At 39.0% G+C, this 18,043-nt stretch overlaps 1 protein-coding gene across 2 annotated transcripts in view; it reads right to left on the bottom strand.

The window, feature by feature from the left end:
• The window catches only part of SECISBP2L (SECIS binding protein 2 like), a 29,961-nt gene extending 20,418 nt beyond the window's left edge, over nt 1–9,543 (bottom strand). The window contains exon 1 of one of the 2 annotated variants that reach the window (XM_026709566.2): nt 9,230–9,543. In XM_026709566.2, the coding sequence (XP_026565351.1) occupies nt 9,230–9,253 (24 nt within the window). In that variant the 5' untranslated portion in view covers nt 9,254–9,543. The remainder of the gene's footprint in view (nt 1–9,229) is intronic. The other variant, XM_026709565.2, reaches the window with a different exon arrangement.
• Nucleotides 9,544–18,043: the final 8,500 nt, after the last annotated feature.

The raw sequence follows: 18,043 nt of genomic DNA, 5'->3' as shown, positions 1-18,043 counted from the left end.
GTTAAACCTAAGCAAGCTATTTAAGCAAAATTGAATCCACTCAGAATGGAACGTTTGAGAACTCTTATCATCAAAGGACACTGTCTTTAATTTTGACAAGAGATTTAGTACTTCATTCTTAATATTTATACATATATGTATATTACGGCATTTATACACTATCCAAATCAGGTTTCACCATGTCAAAAAGCAACACTCTTAGCTAATGCAGCAAACACCTCAAAAATATGTTTATTACACAAGTTCCCAGTGATATACAGGTAGCCTTCAACTTACCAGGAGAATTGAACCAAAAATTTGTTGCTAAGTAAGACCTTTGTTAAGTGAATTTTGTACCTTTCTTGCCACATTTGTTAAGCAAATCACTGAAGTTGTCAATTTAATAACCAGTGTTGCTAAGTGAATCTGGCTTCCCCATTGACTTTGCTTGTCAGAAGATCGCAAAAGGACAATGCAACCATCGTAAATGTGAATCAGATGCTAAGTGCCTGAGTTTTGATCATGTGACCAGGGGGAATGCCACAACCGTCGTAAGTGTGAAAAATGATCGCAAGTATTATTTTTTTTCAGTGCTTTTGTAACTTTGAATGGTCATTAAACAAAGTGTTGTAAGTTGAAAACCTGTAGTTTTGTCAGAACTGAATTTTGTACGTTGTAAATATTGTTTGGTTTACTGAGACATTCAGCAAATCAGATTGCCTAGCAGATCTGCTTCTTTCTCATCAAAAGAATGACAAGTTATATGCCAGCAGCCTCTACCAAAGTTTAAGATTTTTAGCTAGAAAACCATTCAAATTACATTTCCTTCTGTTCATTTGCACATGTTTACCCATGGCTAACAGACTGCATCATCAACTAACCCCATGGAGAGAGTTCCCACAGCACTCTTAAGATTAGTATTTGGTCAGCCAGATTGCATTTCAGGGTATTCTGCAAACCTAATTAATATGTTCATTTAAGCCAACCATAGACAATTTATTTTCATATTACAGGGAAAAAAATGATTAAAGTTGGAGATTTTCATTAACTAATCATTTATAATTAATTAAATTATCCATAGAAGCATAATTTTCTTAAAGCTACCATCATATTATAAGTTATCTTACAATAATAGTAATTATTAATGTAAAATACTGGCTTTTCTTTCCATCTATCTTATACCACAAATCATACTATTTGTGAAGAGCTTAAACATTTTATCCCAGTTGCAGCCTCTAATCATAGTTGCTCCCAAACTAAATCTGGATAACGTAATTCTGTGTTCCATTTGATTAGCACTTAGGAGCCATGGTGGTGCAGTGGTTAGAATGTAGTATTGTAGGCTGACACTGCCCATAGCCAGAGTTCAATTCTGACTGGCTCAAGGTTGACTCATCCTTCCATCCTTCTGAGGTGGGTAAAATGAGGACCCAGGTTGTTGGGGGCAATAGGCTCACCTGTAAACCGCTTAGAGAGGGCTGTAAAGAACTGTGAAGCAGTATATAAATCTAAATGCTATTTACTTCATTCTATTTCATTCCAGGATATGTCTAATACTGAAAAATATTGCTAACTTGATGTATAATTTTATAATCTACTTCAGCAGAAAACATGCATTTTAAAGTACTGGAATAGTAACCAGGAAGATGACAACTATGTCACTTAGGATAACATGCTCAGCACACCTAAATTCAGTCTCATTAAAAGTATAAAAATACTGATGAGATTTAAACATGTATTTACATAGGGTAAATGATAAACCTAAATACATTCAATGCAGAATGGGAAACTATTTCCCGCATGAAACATTCACTCTAGCCCATTCTCTAGGTGTCTTATTCATAAACTATCTAAAAAAATTGCTATGTAAATCTGTTAAATGCACTTATGAATAACAAAAATAATGGGGTTTCAGTTTTGCTATTGAGATTTTAGAAGTAGTTTATGACAGTGGAAGATAAAGTTCTATAATAATATTTTGTAATGTAATTGCCAATTCAAATTTAAAAAGGGCTTGAATTAAAAAGAACTAAAGCAATTGTTAACGTTTGTTACCTGTAAAGGTTGTAAACATAATTACCGGGATTAGGAAACAAAAAGAAAGGTAGGTAACACTGTAGCCAAAATTAAAACCATCAAGTACAACCTATCTTGTACATGTTACCAAACAATACTCAGTATTTGTAAATTGTAGCTAATCTAAAACTGAACAATCAGATAAGAGGGGAGGATTCAACTAACACCCATAAACCTAAACTTTATCCTAACATGTGACTACAAGCCTGAAATGTTTTTATTTGGGTTAAGTTATCTTCTGTTTTTATTTCAACATCTGCATACTAAGCGGCTTATAATGCAATAATAATTCGACGTTTCTTCAGAAAGAGATTTTTCTATAAATACTGTTCCATCTTTGAAGGAGATGGACAGCAGAGAAATGGAAAAAAATAAAATAATATAGGTGATCCTCAATTTACAACTACAATTAGGACTTCCGAATTACCGTTGCTAAGCAATGTTGTTAAGCAAGTCACACTTGATTTTATGATTTTTGGCACAGTTCAGCAAATCACTGCAGTTGTTAAATGAATCACGCAGTCGTTAAAATAATCTGGCTTCCTGTTAGGTGGCCAGAAAAGTTTTTTTTTTTTTTTAAAAAAACAGTGATCACATGACCTCAGGATGCTACAACCTTCTTAAATACATGCTGGCTGTCAAACACCCAAGTTTTGATCATGTGACTGTGGGGATGGCCGTGGCTGTTGTGTGAGTCTTGGTTTCAGAAACCGTTGTAATTTCAAACAGCCGCTAAGTGAATGATTGTAAGTCAAGGACTACCTGTACACTGCTGGGCCCCATTAAAATAAAGGAAATAAAATATTGTACACTCTATTGTTTGTGCAGATACTTCCTTTCCAATCGCAGGGTTTTAAGACTGCCCTGGCCTTCAATTTTTTACTTCAACAAATGTAAAACTGTTTTATATTGGCAACATATTGTGCATAAAGGCCCCTTTGTTTTCTATGTAAAAGGCACTATAGTCTTTAGCAGCTGCAGGGACAGAAGATGACACTAGCAGGAACAGACTGGTAAAGTTAGTACACTACAAAGCACACAAAAAATGAGTAATGGACATTTATCCTCCTCACCCAATAAAATAGAAGCCATGCTGTGCCTCGGCCAGAACCGCAATAGCTGAAGGGGCCCAGTGTTCAAAAACATAAGGCAGATATACACAAGTTATGTTTTGAACCGAAAATGAAGCTGCAGTTGCCCTGGCAGGAAAGGAAAGGATCTGTGCCACGTTTGATCTTTCAAGCATTTGTAAAATATCAGGGTGTTTTTTTTTAAACACAGAGCCTTCTAGGAACAGCTTCACAAGATATCACACTCTCTAGTTATTTTCAGAGGAGCTTCGAAAACACCAAAGCAGCTGTGGCTATAGTTACAAAACTCTGAGCAATGTAATATTAAGATATGGCAAATACGCAAGCTAATTTGAAGTTAGCAAAGGCAGCGCTGTCATCCTCTTGTAGGAGATTCTGCCTTAAAATGTGGCAGGCTGAGAAAGAATTGTTTTTAAGCGAAGTTTGAGAGGTACAGTATTTCTTGGGTGGGGAAGTTCATTTTACGAAATGAGCACAAGAGCAAACAATACATGTTGTGTTGTCCATATTCGAGAGATATGTTGCTAATAGAATGATAAAATATAATCTTTTTGACAAGGGGTAATCAAATGGGATAAATAAAACTAATGTCATAGATGTGAAGGGGTTTCTAGAGCAGGGGTGTCAAATTCCCATCGTCATGGTGGTATCACATGACAGATGACTTTACCCCCCCCCTTCGCTAAACCGGCCGTGGGCGTGGCCAGCACGTGATGCATCCAATCCGCGGACTGAGAGTTTGACAACCCTGTTCTAGGGTAGTGTTTCCCAACCTTGACCCTTTGAAGATAGATGGACTTCAACTCCCAGAATTCCCAAGCCAGCTGGCTGGGAAATTCTGGGAGTTGAAGTCCATCCATCTTCAAGGAGTCAAGATTGAGAAACACTGTTCTAGAGTATATGATTATGAAATGAGCAAAAAGAATGTTTACAGATAACTCAAATGTTGTCTTGATGAGTTAAACCAGGATGCAACCTATAAGACAATTTTCTGGTAATTTATTCCTCACTTAGCAACTGTTTGAAGTTATGACAGACCTCCCCCAGAGCTACTTGCAACCCAGTTCCAGAGTTCCAATGGATGCACACACACACACACACACACACAGTCACATAATCATATTTTGGACGCTCTGTAACCAGCTCACATTCATGGCCATTTGAAGTATCCTATGATCAGATGACTGCAATTTTCAGCATTTTTTGCCAGTTCCTGCACTTATGTCTATAAAAAATGACTATTGAAAAAAACGTTCATTTAACAGCCACTTAACCATCACCGAAAAAGAGTAAAGTCAGGTGTGTCACAAGATGACCTGCTTAACCACTGCTATGACTTACCACTGTAATTCTGACCACAATTATGTTCCTAAGAAGAGAACTACCTGCATGCACAAGAAGCAACTTTAAGCGTGCAATCCTATCCTGGGGATCTGGCATTACAAGACATTCGGGGTCAAGGACTGAATTTCAGCCCTGTGCTATGCAGTCCTGAAAATTCGGTATTTGTACAAAATTATAGTCCATAAGCGTTCTGTCTCCTTTACAATCCTCAGCACTATAGCTTATTTTCAAAGAAGTGTTAGAAATCAGATTTCAGCTGCACCAGAACAAGAACCTGTTTTCTGCAACTCTGATTTGTATCTGACCAGTTTCATAAAATGATACTTATTAAAATATATTATAGTAGAACATGTTGCCCAAAGGACTTACCTACTTCAAGAAGAGATAACGAGCAGTGGAAATTGTATCCTAGGTAAATATGCTTTTTAAACCACTATCTTAAACATCTCCTGCAATTTGTTCTCACATGAAATAGGGTGTTTCAAAACAAGGGACAATTTAGGGCACATGTTATATTTTGCAATAATACTTATTTTATTCCTGGACACTAAAGACCACATTGTGGATAACATATGGTTACTTGGTGCCAGTTTTTCAATAAATCTTATTAGCCTAAACAATCTGTTGTAGGATCAAAGCCTCTTTTTTGAAGGTTATGGGTGGAATCTATTATTCTGACTAACCCTTGTGGTTTTTGACTTTACAGTTTAGGATTGAAAGTGAGTGACTGGCCCACCACACTCACCCAACAGGCTACTGCCTTAAGACAGAAAGAACTTAAGTCATGGTGTCCTAGTTTTTAGTCTCCACCAAATTGGTTATCTCTATATTTAGTATATTTAGTAACCATAAATTGTATATCCTCTTTTAAATAAAGAGGCAATAAAAATAGCAGACTGTTCCCATAATTATAACAGCCTGCCATTTATACCTCACAGAATTTACCTGCAGATATATAAAGGAAAAACTATAAAATAAAAAGGTAGCTTCCTTCCCCCTTAAATTATGCAATCTTCATCCCAACTCTGCCAGTCCCCAGCTGTCACAGAGAGAAAGAAAAACTCAATGTCATTGTAATTATAGGCATATAATTATTTAGATAAGCTTCACTAAAGTCTAGAGACTGTGATTAGAGCAAATTGCTTGCCAAAAATTGAGAACTTATTTTTCAACATACAGCCAGTAAGAAGAGATGAGCTAAACTTTGCAGTTTTTTCCCTTTATTCCAAAAAAGCTTTACACGTCATATTAATCTATTAACAGGAAGCATTTTTGTTGTTTTTTAATATTATGTTGAGGCTGTCACATAAGTCATTGTGTACAAATTGACCCCAATGCTAATCTTATTTCAACAAAATTTGCTTCCAGATAAATCAAAAGGACAAAATACTGACCACTTATCAATTGACAAAACAAAATTAGGCTAGGATATTTAAACCAAACCAATTTTGAGGATGTTAAATTAATGGTTTTTTATTGGTCACTTTGAACTCTTTTTCATTTACTACCACCATTGTTTTAAATCTCAAAGTGACCAAGTAAAGATGAGAAACCCAAACTTTGATCAGAGTTCTCTTTTAACTATGTTCTTTATGTTAACTACTACATAAACCAATATGCTGAGTAGATTCCCCAAATAGCTTGCCTCTCCAAGCAATTGAGGAAATTAGCCTTTGAATTTCATTATAGGCTTTTAAATGCTTAATTCACAAACATGCCCAGAGTACAGCATACACACTTTTAATTAGAACTAGCAAACAATCTCATAAAGATTATAGAATACAAAATAAACACCTTGTTAACAAAGAACACAAAACATTACCCTCTTAAACAATCTTAGCAAGTGATTGGGCTTAGAAACCAAATAGGGGTAGTTCTGGTTAGTTGTGATGAAGACTAATTTAAAGCTCCAACACTATAGGCTAAACTGAGAAATCAAAAGAAAAAAAATCAAAACAGGAATCTTAATTTAAAGGGTTTTATTTATTACTGCCATGAAACCCTTTAAATCACCAGATCTGTAAAGCTTCTTCCTAAGTCAAACAATCTGACTCTGGGCAGCTTACAACAACAAACAATAAACCAAACTACCCCTCTCAAACTTTAATATTAAAGCTATACAGAATGGTGATGACCAAACACTATTAGCTGCCAACAAAAGGGGACTAAGTGAACAGAGCTGGGGCCTGCATCTGGAATGAAGTAGGGGTGTTGTACAGAACAAGGTCAACAACAGAAAAGGCACAAGCACAATTTGGTTTTGCTCTTGTGGTTTGAATGTGTTTGAATAAGCAACAGCAATTATAAAAATTATCTAGTCATTAAACAGGAAGCTTTACATGTATATGGATATCTTGGATGATCTCAGACACTTACGAATCTTTTATCCTAGCATGTGAGCACAGCCTATGTGCTTTGTTTATGGTCCACAGAATTGTGCAAAGCCAGCTGGGTTGACTAAACCAAGGTTAACTACAATAAACAATGTATGCTACCATTATAAAAGAATTGCCTTACATCAAGCCTGTGAAGGTTCACTTAGCCCAGTGTTAACCACTCGATGTGTAACAGCCTCTCTAATGTCCCATCTTCAAATCTGGATTCAGACTCCAACTGATCTCCTGTGGGCCTTTAGACATGCTTCAACATACCATCTTCCCAATAACCATTTCATTAAAGTCCTTAGGGATTCAGTCCCAGAATGTTGCATTTTCCCATTGTCTGTTTTTCCCTTGAGCTTCCTACTAACAATTTCCAAAGAGCAGATATTATAATGCACAAAAACTTCAAATATTGGCTTCAATTTAAAATGAGAAAATAGCATCAGGCAGGACTATTTTACAATTGAAGAAAGGCTGAAATGAAGGAACAAAATTAGTTACTGCCAGAGACAAAATATTTAACATTCAGGCAAAGGTTAATTTCCTAGTTTAATAAATCACACAAATGCCTTGTTTTACTAATTCTAAATGCTATTAAGGGTACTCCTATATAATAATATATAATTATACAGAGTCCCTATAGTGAAAATCATGTTTTGTTTTGTTTTAATAACTGTAGAAGTTAACCATTTTGAGTGGGGAAGACATTCTCCAATGTTCCTGAAAATCACACCTACATGGAAGACCATACCACAAGGCTTATTTTAAATCCCACATTTGTGCTTCTGTGTATGCTAATCCAATACACAATGTGTCATGTAGGAGAGTTATACCTAACATTCCAGGACAAAAATCCACTCCCAGGCTTCTCTACCCACCCTCAAATTTGCCATTCAGAAGGCTGAATTCCTGGAGCGATAGAAGCTGTGAGCAAGCCAGCTTTTTAGGAAAACTAAACTCAGGCTGGTAGCATTTGTAACCCTTTGCAGCAAGTCACTAGCCCAGGGGCTCAGTCCCAGGGAGCCTGTTTTCCTCCCACTCTACCTCCTGTGCCCATACATTTAACTCAGTTTGTCTGAAATGGTAACCACTGTCTGGAATGGCGTGGGGGTTTCCTGCTTGAGCAGGGGTTGGACTAGGAGACCTCCAAGGCCCCTCTCTTCCAACCCTGTTGCTCAGCCCCGGAATCCCAGAACCCAGCTCTTCTTTCTGTTCGTGCACAACTACAGGTAACCCTCGACTTACAGCAGTTTATTCAGTGACCGTCGAAAGCTATGACATCCCTGGAAAAAAAGGGGGACTTAGGACCATTTTTCACCATCTCTATGCGGGATCAAAATTCAGACGCTCGGCAACCACTTCATAGTTATGACTGGTTCATACTTATGACCACTGCTTGTGTCCAGAGGTCACGGGGATCCCCTTTTCTTTGCCACCTTTTGGCAAGCAAAGTCAATGGGGGAAGAAGCCAGGTTCACTTGCAACCGGGTTATTTACTAACTTAGCGACCAGATTCACTTACAACCGGGTTCTTCACTAACTTAGCCGCGGCATTCACTTAAAGAACAACCGTGGCAAGGAAGGTGGTAGGAAAAGGGGCAAAGCTCAACTGAGCTGAGGTCTCAGCTTTAACAACAGAAACGTCGGGCTCCAGTGCGGCCGTAAGTCGAGGGCCACCGGGGCAGGAAGTTGGAAATGCGTCCATTTCAAAGCTTCAAGCAAACCCCGAGAGAGAGAGAGAGGCAGAGAACCGAGACAGCTTAGGAAACTCAGCTAAGCTATAGGCAGCCTAAGCAAGTCCAGGAAGGCTTCAGGAGGAGCAAGAGCAGCAGCCTCTCCTCTTCCTCTCCGGCCTAAAAATCCCCCAAAAATCTCTTCCCCTCCCCCCTCTGGCCTAAGTCCCCCCCACCTCCCCTGGCCTTCCGTCCCCGTTAATTCCTCCAGCGCTACTCCCTCGCCGGTCAGTTTCACTCGCTCCGTATTGTGTTCCTATTAGCGCTTGGCGGGCGGGCGGCTGGCTGGCTGGGGGACACCTCCCCTCCGGCCCTTTCTGCCTTTGGCTCGGCTTCCCCGCTCCGTCGGGCAAGAAGGACCCCTGACCCGCCGCCCTGCCTTCTTTTTCTTCCTCCTCCTCCTCCTCCTCCCTTTGCAGCCTCGACTTACGCCCGGGGGCCGCGCCTTCCTTCCGATAACGGCGGGCCGGGGGGACTCCGTCGCTCCCCCTGCCCAACGGTCCTCCAAATGGAGCCCCCACCTCTTTCCCAAGAAACCTCCCCCCTCGCCGTTGCCTAGCAACCCCTCAACCCTTCCCCCCCCCCCCCCCCCCCCACGGAGGGCTCCCTCAGCGGCCTTTCCTACCTGGCCGCCGACGGCTTTGTCCATGGCTCCAGCAGGCGAGGAAGGAGAGAAGGAGGTCGGTCGGCTTCTTCTTCTTCTTCTTCTTCTTCGGCTTCTGAGGCGGCGAGGGCGCTCCTCTTTAACAAGCGCCGGCGGAACGGCAGGCCGCGTCCCCCATGGCTCCTTTCCCCCTCACAGACAGGCTTCCGCTCCCACCCTGCGCGGCGGCGACGGCTGACGCGGCTTTCCCTCTTCTTCCCCGAGCGGGTTTACGCCAGTGGCGTCGGCGAGAGATGGAGGCGAGGCAGCGAGCAGCGAAGCGGGAGGAGGAGGAGGAGGAGGAGGAGAAGGGAGGAGGCGGGGCGAGGATCATCTGGGACGGAAGCCGGCAGGGGCCGCGCCTCGCGGAAAGCGCTCGTTTCATGCGCTCTCGCCCGGCGGAGGTCCCCGCCCCTCGCCGTTGCTAAGCAACGCCGAGAGCCTGGTTTGGGGGCACTTTCTAGGCCCGCCGTGAGGAGGAGGAGGAGGAGGAGGAAGCTTCGGGGGTCTGCACAGCTCTCAGGTAGGCCCTGTCGTGGGCAGGGGGGCTTCTTCCTTCGCAGTAAGCACCGCCCGGCCGGGACAGCCCCGAAGCCCTTTGCCTGCGAGGCGAGGCCCGGCCTGCCTGGAGGATGCGTTGCGACAGCCCCGCTTGACTCGATCCCCGATGCGGTTCTCCGTGGGGTCCGAGGAGGGGTCGCCCAAGGGGGCTGCGGAGCAGGTGGGCTTCCCTGGGCAATCCTTTGAAGCCAGAAGTCGGGTCAGTTCAGGGGCCTCCCCTTTTTAAGGATGGGTAATCCCCATTATTATTCATTGGGGCCGGTTATAAAACGAAGGCATTGTTTTCTCACTCATTTGTCAAATTCGGCCCTTCAAGAGCTAATTCGGTTTTTTCATTTCGAGAAATGATTTCTTTATGTAAGAATTTATTTCGTTTTCAAGGCATTTATTTCTTTAAGTTTTGTCTTCAGAAATTTAATTAAGTTCTGTTTTTCAAAAATGTGTGTATTAAGTTTTGCTTTCCAGACATTGAAAGTTTTGTCTTCAGAAATTTATTTAAGTTCTGTTTGCAAGAAATTTATTGTATTAAATTTTGCTTCCAAGACATTTATTTAAGTTTTCTCTTCAGAAATTCATTCATGCATGCATTCATTCATTCAGTGCCTTCAAGTCGTATTGACTCCTGGCGATTGCCTGGATTAATCCCTGCAGTTTTTGTGGCTTCAAACCTTTTTGTGGCTTGCCTGGCCTCCTTCCTAAGGCTGAGAGAGGAGCACTGGCTTAAAGTCACCCAGCTGGCTTTCTGCTTAAGGCAGGACTCACTGTCTTCCAGTTGAAGCCTGACGCCTTAAACCATTGCACCAAACGGGCTAAAATATCAGATGCGTGGAAGGAAATAAAAAGAATGCAGGAAGAGATATAGAGGTAATACAGGAATGACGTGATACGGGAAAGGTATAATAAAGGATGGGTGTTGTTGCTCTTAACGGGCTGTATTTGCACATTTTATCAAGATAGAAAATAAATAAATCACATGTTAAGTCAAACAGTTGCTTGGATTTTTCTTTGGTTGGGGTTTTTGTGACCACAATATAATCCCGGGAATGTATTCATAACATCCGAATAGTTAAATATGGTTTTATGAAAATAATTGATTCATAATGGTCATTATCATTCTACTCAATATTCTTAGTTTTTTCTCTGAAAGTGAAGGAGCACATTTCTGCACAATAGCTTCGTAGATTTATTTTAAAAACATGTCTGCAGCTACCTTTGCAGCTACCTCAGGACCATTTCCCACGTTATATGTATTATTAAATTGGAAGTAGAATGTTGACTTCACAGATTGCATTAAACCAGAGCATAGCTGGCTGAGGAATTCTGTGAGTTGAAGTCCACAAGTCTTAAAGTTGCCAAGTTTAAGGACTCCTGCATTAAACCATAGTGTTAATAATAATTAGTGGAACAAAGACAATTTGTTTGATATTAAATGTTAATGGATTTTCAAAGACTAATAGGGATGGATCCAACACTAAATATTATGGCTTAGATCAAAATAGGTTTATTGACCCAATTTAAGAACATTTTCAAGGACATCATCATTTTATTTTGATAAGAATTGGCATAGATTGATCTGTATTGAACTTGTCCCCAGTAATGGGTCTATTAATCAAGTTTTATGTTTAGAAAGCAGTAATAGAATGTGTATAACAAATACTGCTCCATCATATATTCCCAGAGTGATCAAATAGTTCATAGGAAATGAAAGGTAATTGTGAAGCAAGTCATCTCCTGTTGATTACTTTAATCAATGAGAAATGTTTCTGATTTGATATAGATAACGCTGGCTCAGAGAACAGGGATGTATTTTGCCTGACCTATTTGTGGAAAATTGAAAGCAAGTATTCTTTAGGCAATGGCTAGTTGAGGTTTTTGCTCACATCAAAGTTGAACTCTCCAAATTTGAACCATTCTTCAAGAGATAGCTGGTTTTCAGATAGGCACTGTTCACTTGACAAGTATAAAATCTGCTTGTTATGGAAGTATGTTTGAAACCAATTTGATACTAAGCAGAGGAGGAGAGATGGTGAAGAAATTATTTCAGGCTCTCGTCAAATGATTTTTGACAAATCACTTTTGTTGTTTTTAAATAACTGCTCATATTTCATCTTGAAATAATCATTGAGATGATGTAATATTTGAATTAGGAAAATCCTTGTGCTTTAAATCGTATACTTCAGCAACCGTTGTTAGGTTATCTGCTGAAATTCACACCCTGGTTGAGATGCAGAGTCCTCTAATTCTGGCTCCTGGAGATCCTGCTGACTCTCTGGCAATAAAACAATGCAGAGAATGATCAGTAAAATCTGAGTATTTGACTGTCTTCTGGCACATGGCATTGGTTGAACCAGAGGAGGAAGGAATGATTAAATAGTGCAGATGAGGTAAGACTTTTCCTTGATTGGCATTTTGCCTAAAGGGGCTGTCAAAGATGGACCTGCTACCTCTACATTAGTTGATTCACATAATACTGCCAACATGGAGTTAGACAAAAGGTCATGTTAGAAAGAGCTTTAAAATGTCCAACACCTGTTTGACAAGAGCCTGTAACAAGATAGGGGGAAATGATCTGTTTTTTGTTTCTGGAAAACTGCATTCTACGAATAGTTTTGGACAGCAAAGTTAGCTGCAATGTACGAGACTCAACCATTACCTGTGCCCAGGGGCATAACAGCACATTCAACCAGGAGCGCCATGACTTCAACAGCTTGGGCCACATAAGCACCAATAACAGAAATATAATAAACATGTGGCAACCTGGGCCTCTCCATCGCCCTTCATTACACACTACAGAATTGATGGGTTTACCTCAGCTGAGGTTTCTTTCAGTAGGAGAGTTTTGCAAAGGGTCCACAGGGACCATGAGGGGACTCCACGCCAGACAGAGACCCTCCCATTGGACAGGCCAAGCTTTGGCATGTCCCCCTGCTGGATGCTCGGAGCAGCTCATTGGAGGAAGGGCGTTGGTACTTTACCTGATATACCCGTTCTCTGTGAGCTGCGAAGAGCATCCAGACCCACCCAATTTCTGTTTGGTGGGTTCCTGTCCCGCCCAATGGCTTAAAAAAAAAAAAGAGGCAAGGGTTACATTTTTTTGTCTTCACTGTTTTCAGCTCCATACAAAATGATCAGTAATATCAGAACACTATCCTGTGTTATATGCTGTGATGTAAATGCTAGATGGAACTGCGCTAAGCTATTTCTTTTCCTTTTTAAGGAACAGAAAGTATAACTTCATTTCCTATTACTTTGGAAAGTTTTCATACACGGAGGCTTAAGTAGTTTTAAGTCTCATGTATTATTTATGTTCATTTGGTCTCAAAGGTGCTTTTTCCCCAAAAGGCAACTGGACATTCTTGGTTTTTTCCTTTCAAAATGTTTCACTTCTCTTCACTTCTCAGTTCACCAAAGAAGTTTCTTGAATGAGAAGCGAGACATTTTCAAAGAAAAAAAACCAAGAAAGTCCAATTGCCTTTTGGATAAAAAGCAACTTTGGGACACAAAAAATGCATTGCATTGCAAAATTTTGAGTTGCCGTGTTTTTACATTCTTGCTGAAGCTCAGGAATATTTCTAAATGCTACCTGTGAAAAAGTCCACATTCTTAACATGTTTACACATAAATCAATTTCTTACTACTTTGTACTCAAGCAGTAGAATAATTGTAACTTTAGAAAAATCTTCATTATGTTAACATTTTCTGTTATGATAAAAGGCTGGATTAGAAAATTATGCAAAAGGTACAGTAGGATCAATTCCTGCTGTTGAGATGATATAGTAATGTTACCATTTCCCCTCCACCCCCATAACATTTCTTCATATTTCCCAGGGTATGATTAAGATGTGTATCCAATTCCTTATATAAAGAGATTTTATCAAGTCCTTAAAGCCCTGCAATTTAAGAGCAGAGTTTAATGAGTCATCCCGTAAATGAGTGCAAAATGTAGCAAGACAGTAACCAGCATTCAGATTTCTTAATATTTCTAAGTAAATAACTAATCTGTGTTCTTCTGTCCTTCCTAAAATGCATGTGCATTATCATTTTTATGCATGTTGTGATCCTGTTCATAAATGGCTCAATTAAAAACCTGGTCGCTGTTCTTAGCCTTCAAACTGTGGGAGAACATGTCCACCCAACAGAGAATCTAGTTAAAAATGCCCACTGCAAGCATGACTTAAAACAACTGGGTCCTTTGTCATGGCCATCTGATCTATTGAGCAAAAATGTAGCTCAGCTTGTTAGAAATCCTACTCCCAAAATATGTTGACTGTTGAATTACAGCCTGTGACATTTTTAAAAAATTGTTTGATTGTATTTAAAATAAATGTATTGCTGCACTGAAAATATTCATTGTGTTACTTTTTTTAAACAAATCCAGAAATACATATCCTTGTAAAGGTCATTTTAAAAAAAGGCTTTTATTCAAGCTTTGCCAACTCTGTGGCTCAACACTTAATATTTATTTAATCTGTTTCATAGCAGCAAAATTCCTACTATTATGTAGACAGATTGCACATGCAAGGGAGAATTTGCACACTATGGAAATGCAGTTTTATTTTCAATGCTCTGGAGATGCAAACAAAAATCTATGAAGGACTCTGTTTCTCGATTAGTTGCAGAAAACAAGATTTTATCCTCAAGTCAGTAATGTCCCTAAAGCAGCACTTTCCTGTTTCCCATAACTTATATGGGAGAGATTAAGAACACTCTGGAATCTGATCTGTGCACTTAGCGTAAGAGCACTGAGTAATTGGGAGGGCAAACAATATAAAGGGCTAAATATGAAAATTATTACTTCCAAAATACTATTGCTCTAGAATTCGGGGAAGATTTAAATGGCAGCTCTTGGAGCAGCAATATTAAAGTGTTTCTGCAAGCCTGGATCTTATTTTTGTCCTGTAGAAGCTTATGGCAGCCCCTGAACATGAGCAAGTTACTCTGTGAAACTTCCAGAGGCATGACTGGACTAGGTTAACCTTTGGTCTGATCAGTTTTTATATACTTGACAAACTGCCACGCCCCTGGTGACTTTATCTCCACGACAGCACATTTTTCTACATGAGGTTTGGCTGCTAAACCCAACTTCCTCAAAAACAAGGTGGAAAATTGTTGTCCTTCACGTGCTTGGGTTGATCTGTGGGAAATAAGAATGGAGTTTATCTTCTTATGAACTTCAATTCAAAACAAAAAAGCCAGTTAGACGTCTAACCATCCTTAGGATATTCCCAACGCTTGGCCCAAATGACCATGAATTGCAGAATACTGTAACTTGTGCTGGTTCTTTAATGTTTCCAGAAGCCATGCATTTTTTCTTTCAGGAAGATCTGGAAGAAAAACATGTTTTCCATTTATGAGGTTATCATCCTACCTCTCTTCCAGGGAGCTCAAAATAAATTAAAAACAAGCCCATATCAATGTGTGTTAGGCTTCATTTCTGTAGTGTAACTTTTGTACCTGACTTGCGATATTTGCGATATATTTATCAAGCAGATTTTAGTGGGGGTAACTCTAACTCCAATTACATCGCCAGGAATAGTAGGATCCCTCTTGGAAATCTTTGCTACTCATTTTTATCACGCTAGTATTGAAAAGGCATCTTCTTCTTTTTACTATTGACTAGAATAGCCCTGCACCAATTAGTTGAAGGAATAGCCCAGTAAAGAGATACCGTGGTTGCAAATGTGCTAAGATCATTTTGTCACATATGTTTGCATGGATACATTAAAAATACATAGCATACACTGAAATTTCAGCCCAGTTTGCTGCCTGTTTGAAGTTATATCCTGTTTGTACACAAAAATCTAGATTTCTGCATTATTGTTTTTATTAGAATTTGTATAAAAGTTGTACATCTGAGCTGTACCAAGAAGTCAGCCCATAAAAATAAATTTCACTCACCCTTCTTTCTTGTTCGTTCAGCTGTAACTAGAAATGCTCTAGTTTGGCTCTGGCTTAAGCCATTAATTGTCAGCTGAATGTTGACTTCCTAAAAATTAGTACAAGTTCCCATCATGGGCAACCTAAAAATGGGCTGGGTGAAGCTCATTTGATACTAAATCTTAGTGTCAGATTACATTTTAAAGACATTTTGATTTTGAGCATTCAGAATTAAATGTGTAACTAATCCCAATTAAGTTCAACTGTATCAGATATATACTTTTCAGCATTATTTACTTTTATGTATATATAAATTTGAAGCTAATGTTTTAAAACAATTCAGTTTCCAGTTTATGATTTACCATTTAATAGACAACAGAAAAAAGAAACAGCCAGAGGCAAAATGAATAAAATTCAAGTGTTAATGCTTCATCCCAATTCTGGAAGCCAATTCATAACACTAAAGCCAACAGAACTGGCCTTGCCAACTCACCTGTTCTTCTGAATCAGCTATGTAGATAACTAGCAAAGGAACTTAGTTCTGTGAGGAAATGTCTTTAACTGATAACCAAAATAGGATTAGCATTCAGTGGCAATTCTTTGCAGAGACTTTCAAGTAATTGTTCTACTTTTAGTGGATGTTATACACCGTTAAAAGCTTTTTTTTTATAAAAAAAAATAGGATTATATTTTGTTTGTTGCTTCCTCTTTTATAGTTGTTACAACAAACAAATCATACATTTGATCAAAGAAAATGAAACAGATAGGGACATAACTTTGTTGCAGAGGTAAAGCAGAAAAAACTCTGCCTATTTTTAATACTGAGAATCAAAGCAAATATACGTTGGGATTTTCCTCCCATGTAAGAAAACTACTCATATAGAAAATCCATGTGGCCTGGATTTCTATCTCTTTCATGCTTCTCTAATAGCTATACTATTTTCCTCATTTGCCTTATGTTTACACATTCTTTGAACCAGACAGGTAGTTTCCACTTCTTTATTATAAATCTCCAAAGATTATAGCTGTAAGCCCAAGTAAATAAAGGCTACTGTTATCGTTTCTCAGAGATGCATTAAGCGTGCCAGTTTAAGCCATGCTCATATGTTCTGTCGCATCCTTTGGTGGAGTCAGAATTTCTGAAGTGAAGCACATAGAAGCATTTTACATAGCTCATATTTTGCCATATGTATTACAGCATAAAAACTCCCTTCCTGTTTCAGGTGTCACCTTAGGCAAGAATCAGTTCAAAGAGCCTACACCAGAATTAATAAATGTGATTGTTCATCTTGCAAAACTACTACTCTCCTTTTAAATTATGTGACAGAAGCATTCCCAATGTTGTAACAGCAGCTGCCTCAACTTAGTTATTAGTATGATTGAACAGATTAAAAGTTCAGCTCTCCTACACGACCAGACCAGAATCATGTTGGCTCTCCAAATGCTGTCCTCTATTTTACTTTCTATTCTGTTTGTACTTTCAAGAGATGCTCAGTTGCTTTTACACAGCCAGAGTTCCTCCTCCCTCCAGATGAGTGGGAGTATCTGCAGATTCCGTATATCCCTACTCTGCTCTTCTGCTGCGTGCTGTTTGTTAATTCAGCAGCAACAATGGAACAAAAGGATTTCAGTCGTAAAGAATGATACACGATTAAGACTGCTTATTAGGGAACAATTCCCATTACATTTGATCGGGTTTACTTCTGACTATGCTTACAACTGCACAGCACATAATAATAAGGTTTTAAAGGACAGTGTATCTGTTCAATCACTAATATTGCTGGTTCCATGTGTAGGATTATATTTACGTAAGATGCCCTGAAGTAACAAACTTGGAATCAATACTAAATAGGCAAGCAAGTAAATAAATGAACAAATAAAATACCAGAAAAATAAATACATAAAAATACGGAAAACACTGGAGTTGCAAATGGAAGTGAACTAACTTTCAAAAATACCCTAGAATTAATCCTAGCAATACACCTTGAAATAAACCTACCCAATTCTTTAAAAGGTCTTTTTTTACCTGAGATATTAAATTTTTACACTTTGCTGACATTTTCAAATCTCTCTGATACACATTTATATCAGTTCAACCAAATCTTATGGGATAGGCACAGCAAAAGGAAAATATATACACAATTCTGCATCTATGTATTTCCTATATATTTTTCTGAAGAAGAAAAAATCACAACCCTTAAGTTTTTTTTCTCCTATTATGACAAGTTAGGTGGCCTCTTTTTATTGCTTTGAATTAACTGATATTAGTGAGAATACTGATTGATTTCACAAATGTGCATACATTTTTTATCTTCATGAACTCAACTTTTTACTCTGAGCCATGTCTTCTCAATCATT

Source organism: Pseudonaja textilis, chromosome 13 (assembly GCF_049901715.1).
Source record: "Pseudonaja textilis isolate UNSWEBS1 chromosome 13, rPseTex1.2, whole genome shotgun sequence".
Taxonomy (NCBI): domain Eukaryota; kingdom Metazoa; phylum Chordata; class Lepidosauria; order Squamata; family Elapidae; genus Pseudonaja; species Pseudonaja textilis.
The sequence above is the reverse complement of the archived record's forward strand: the minus strand, read 5'-3'. Positions and strand labels throughout refer to the sequence as shown.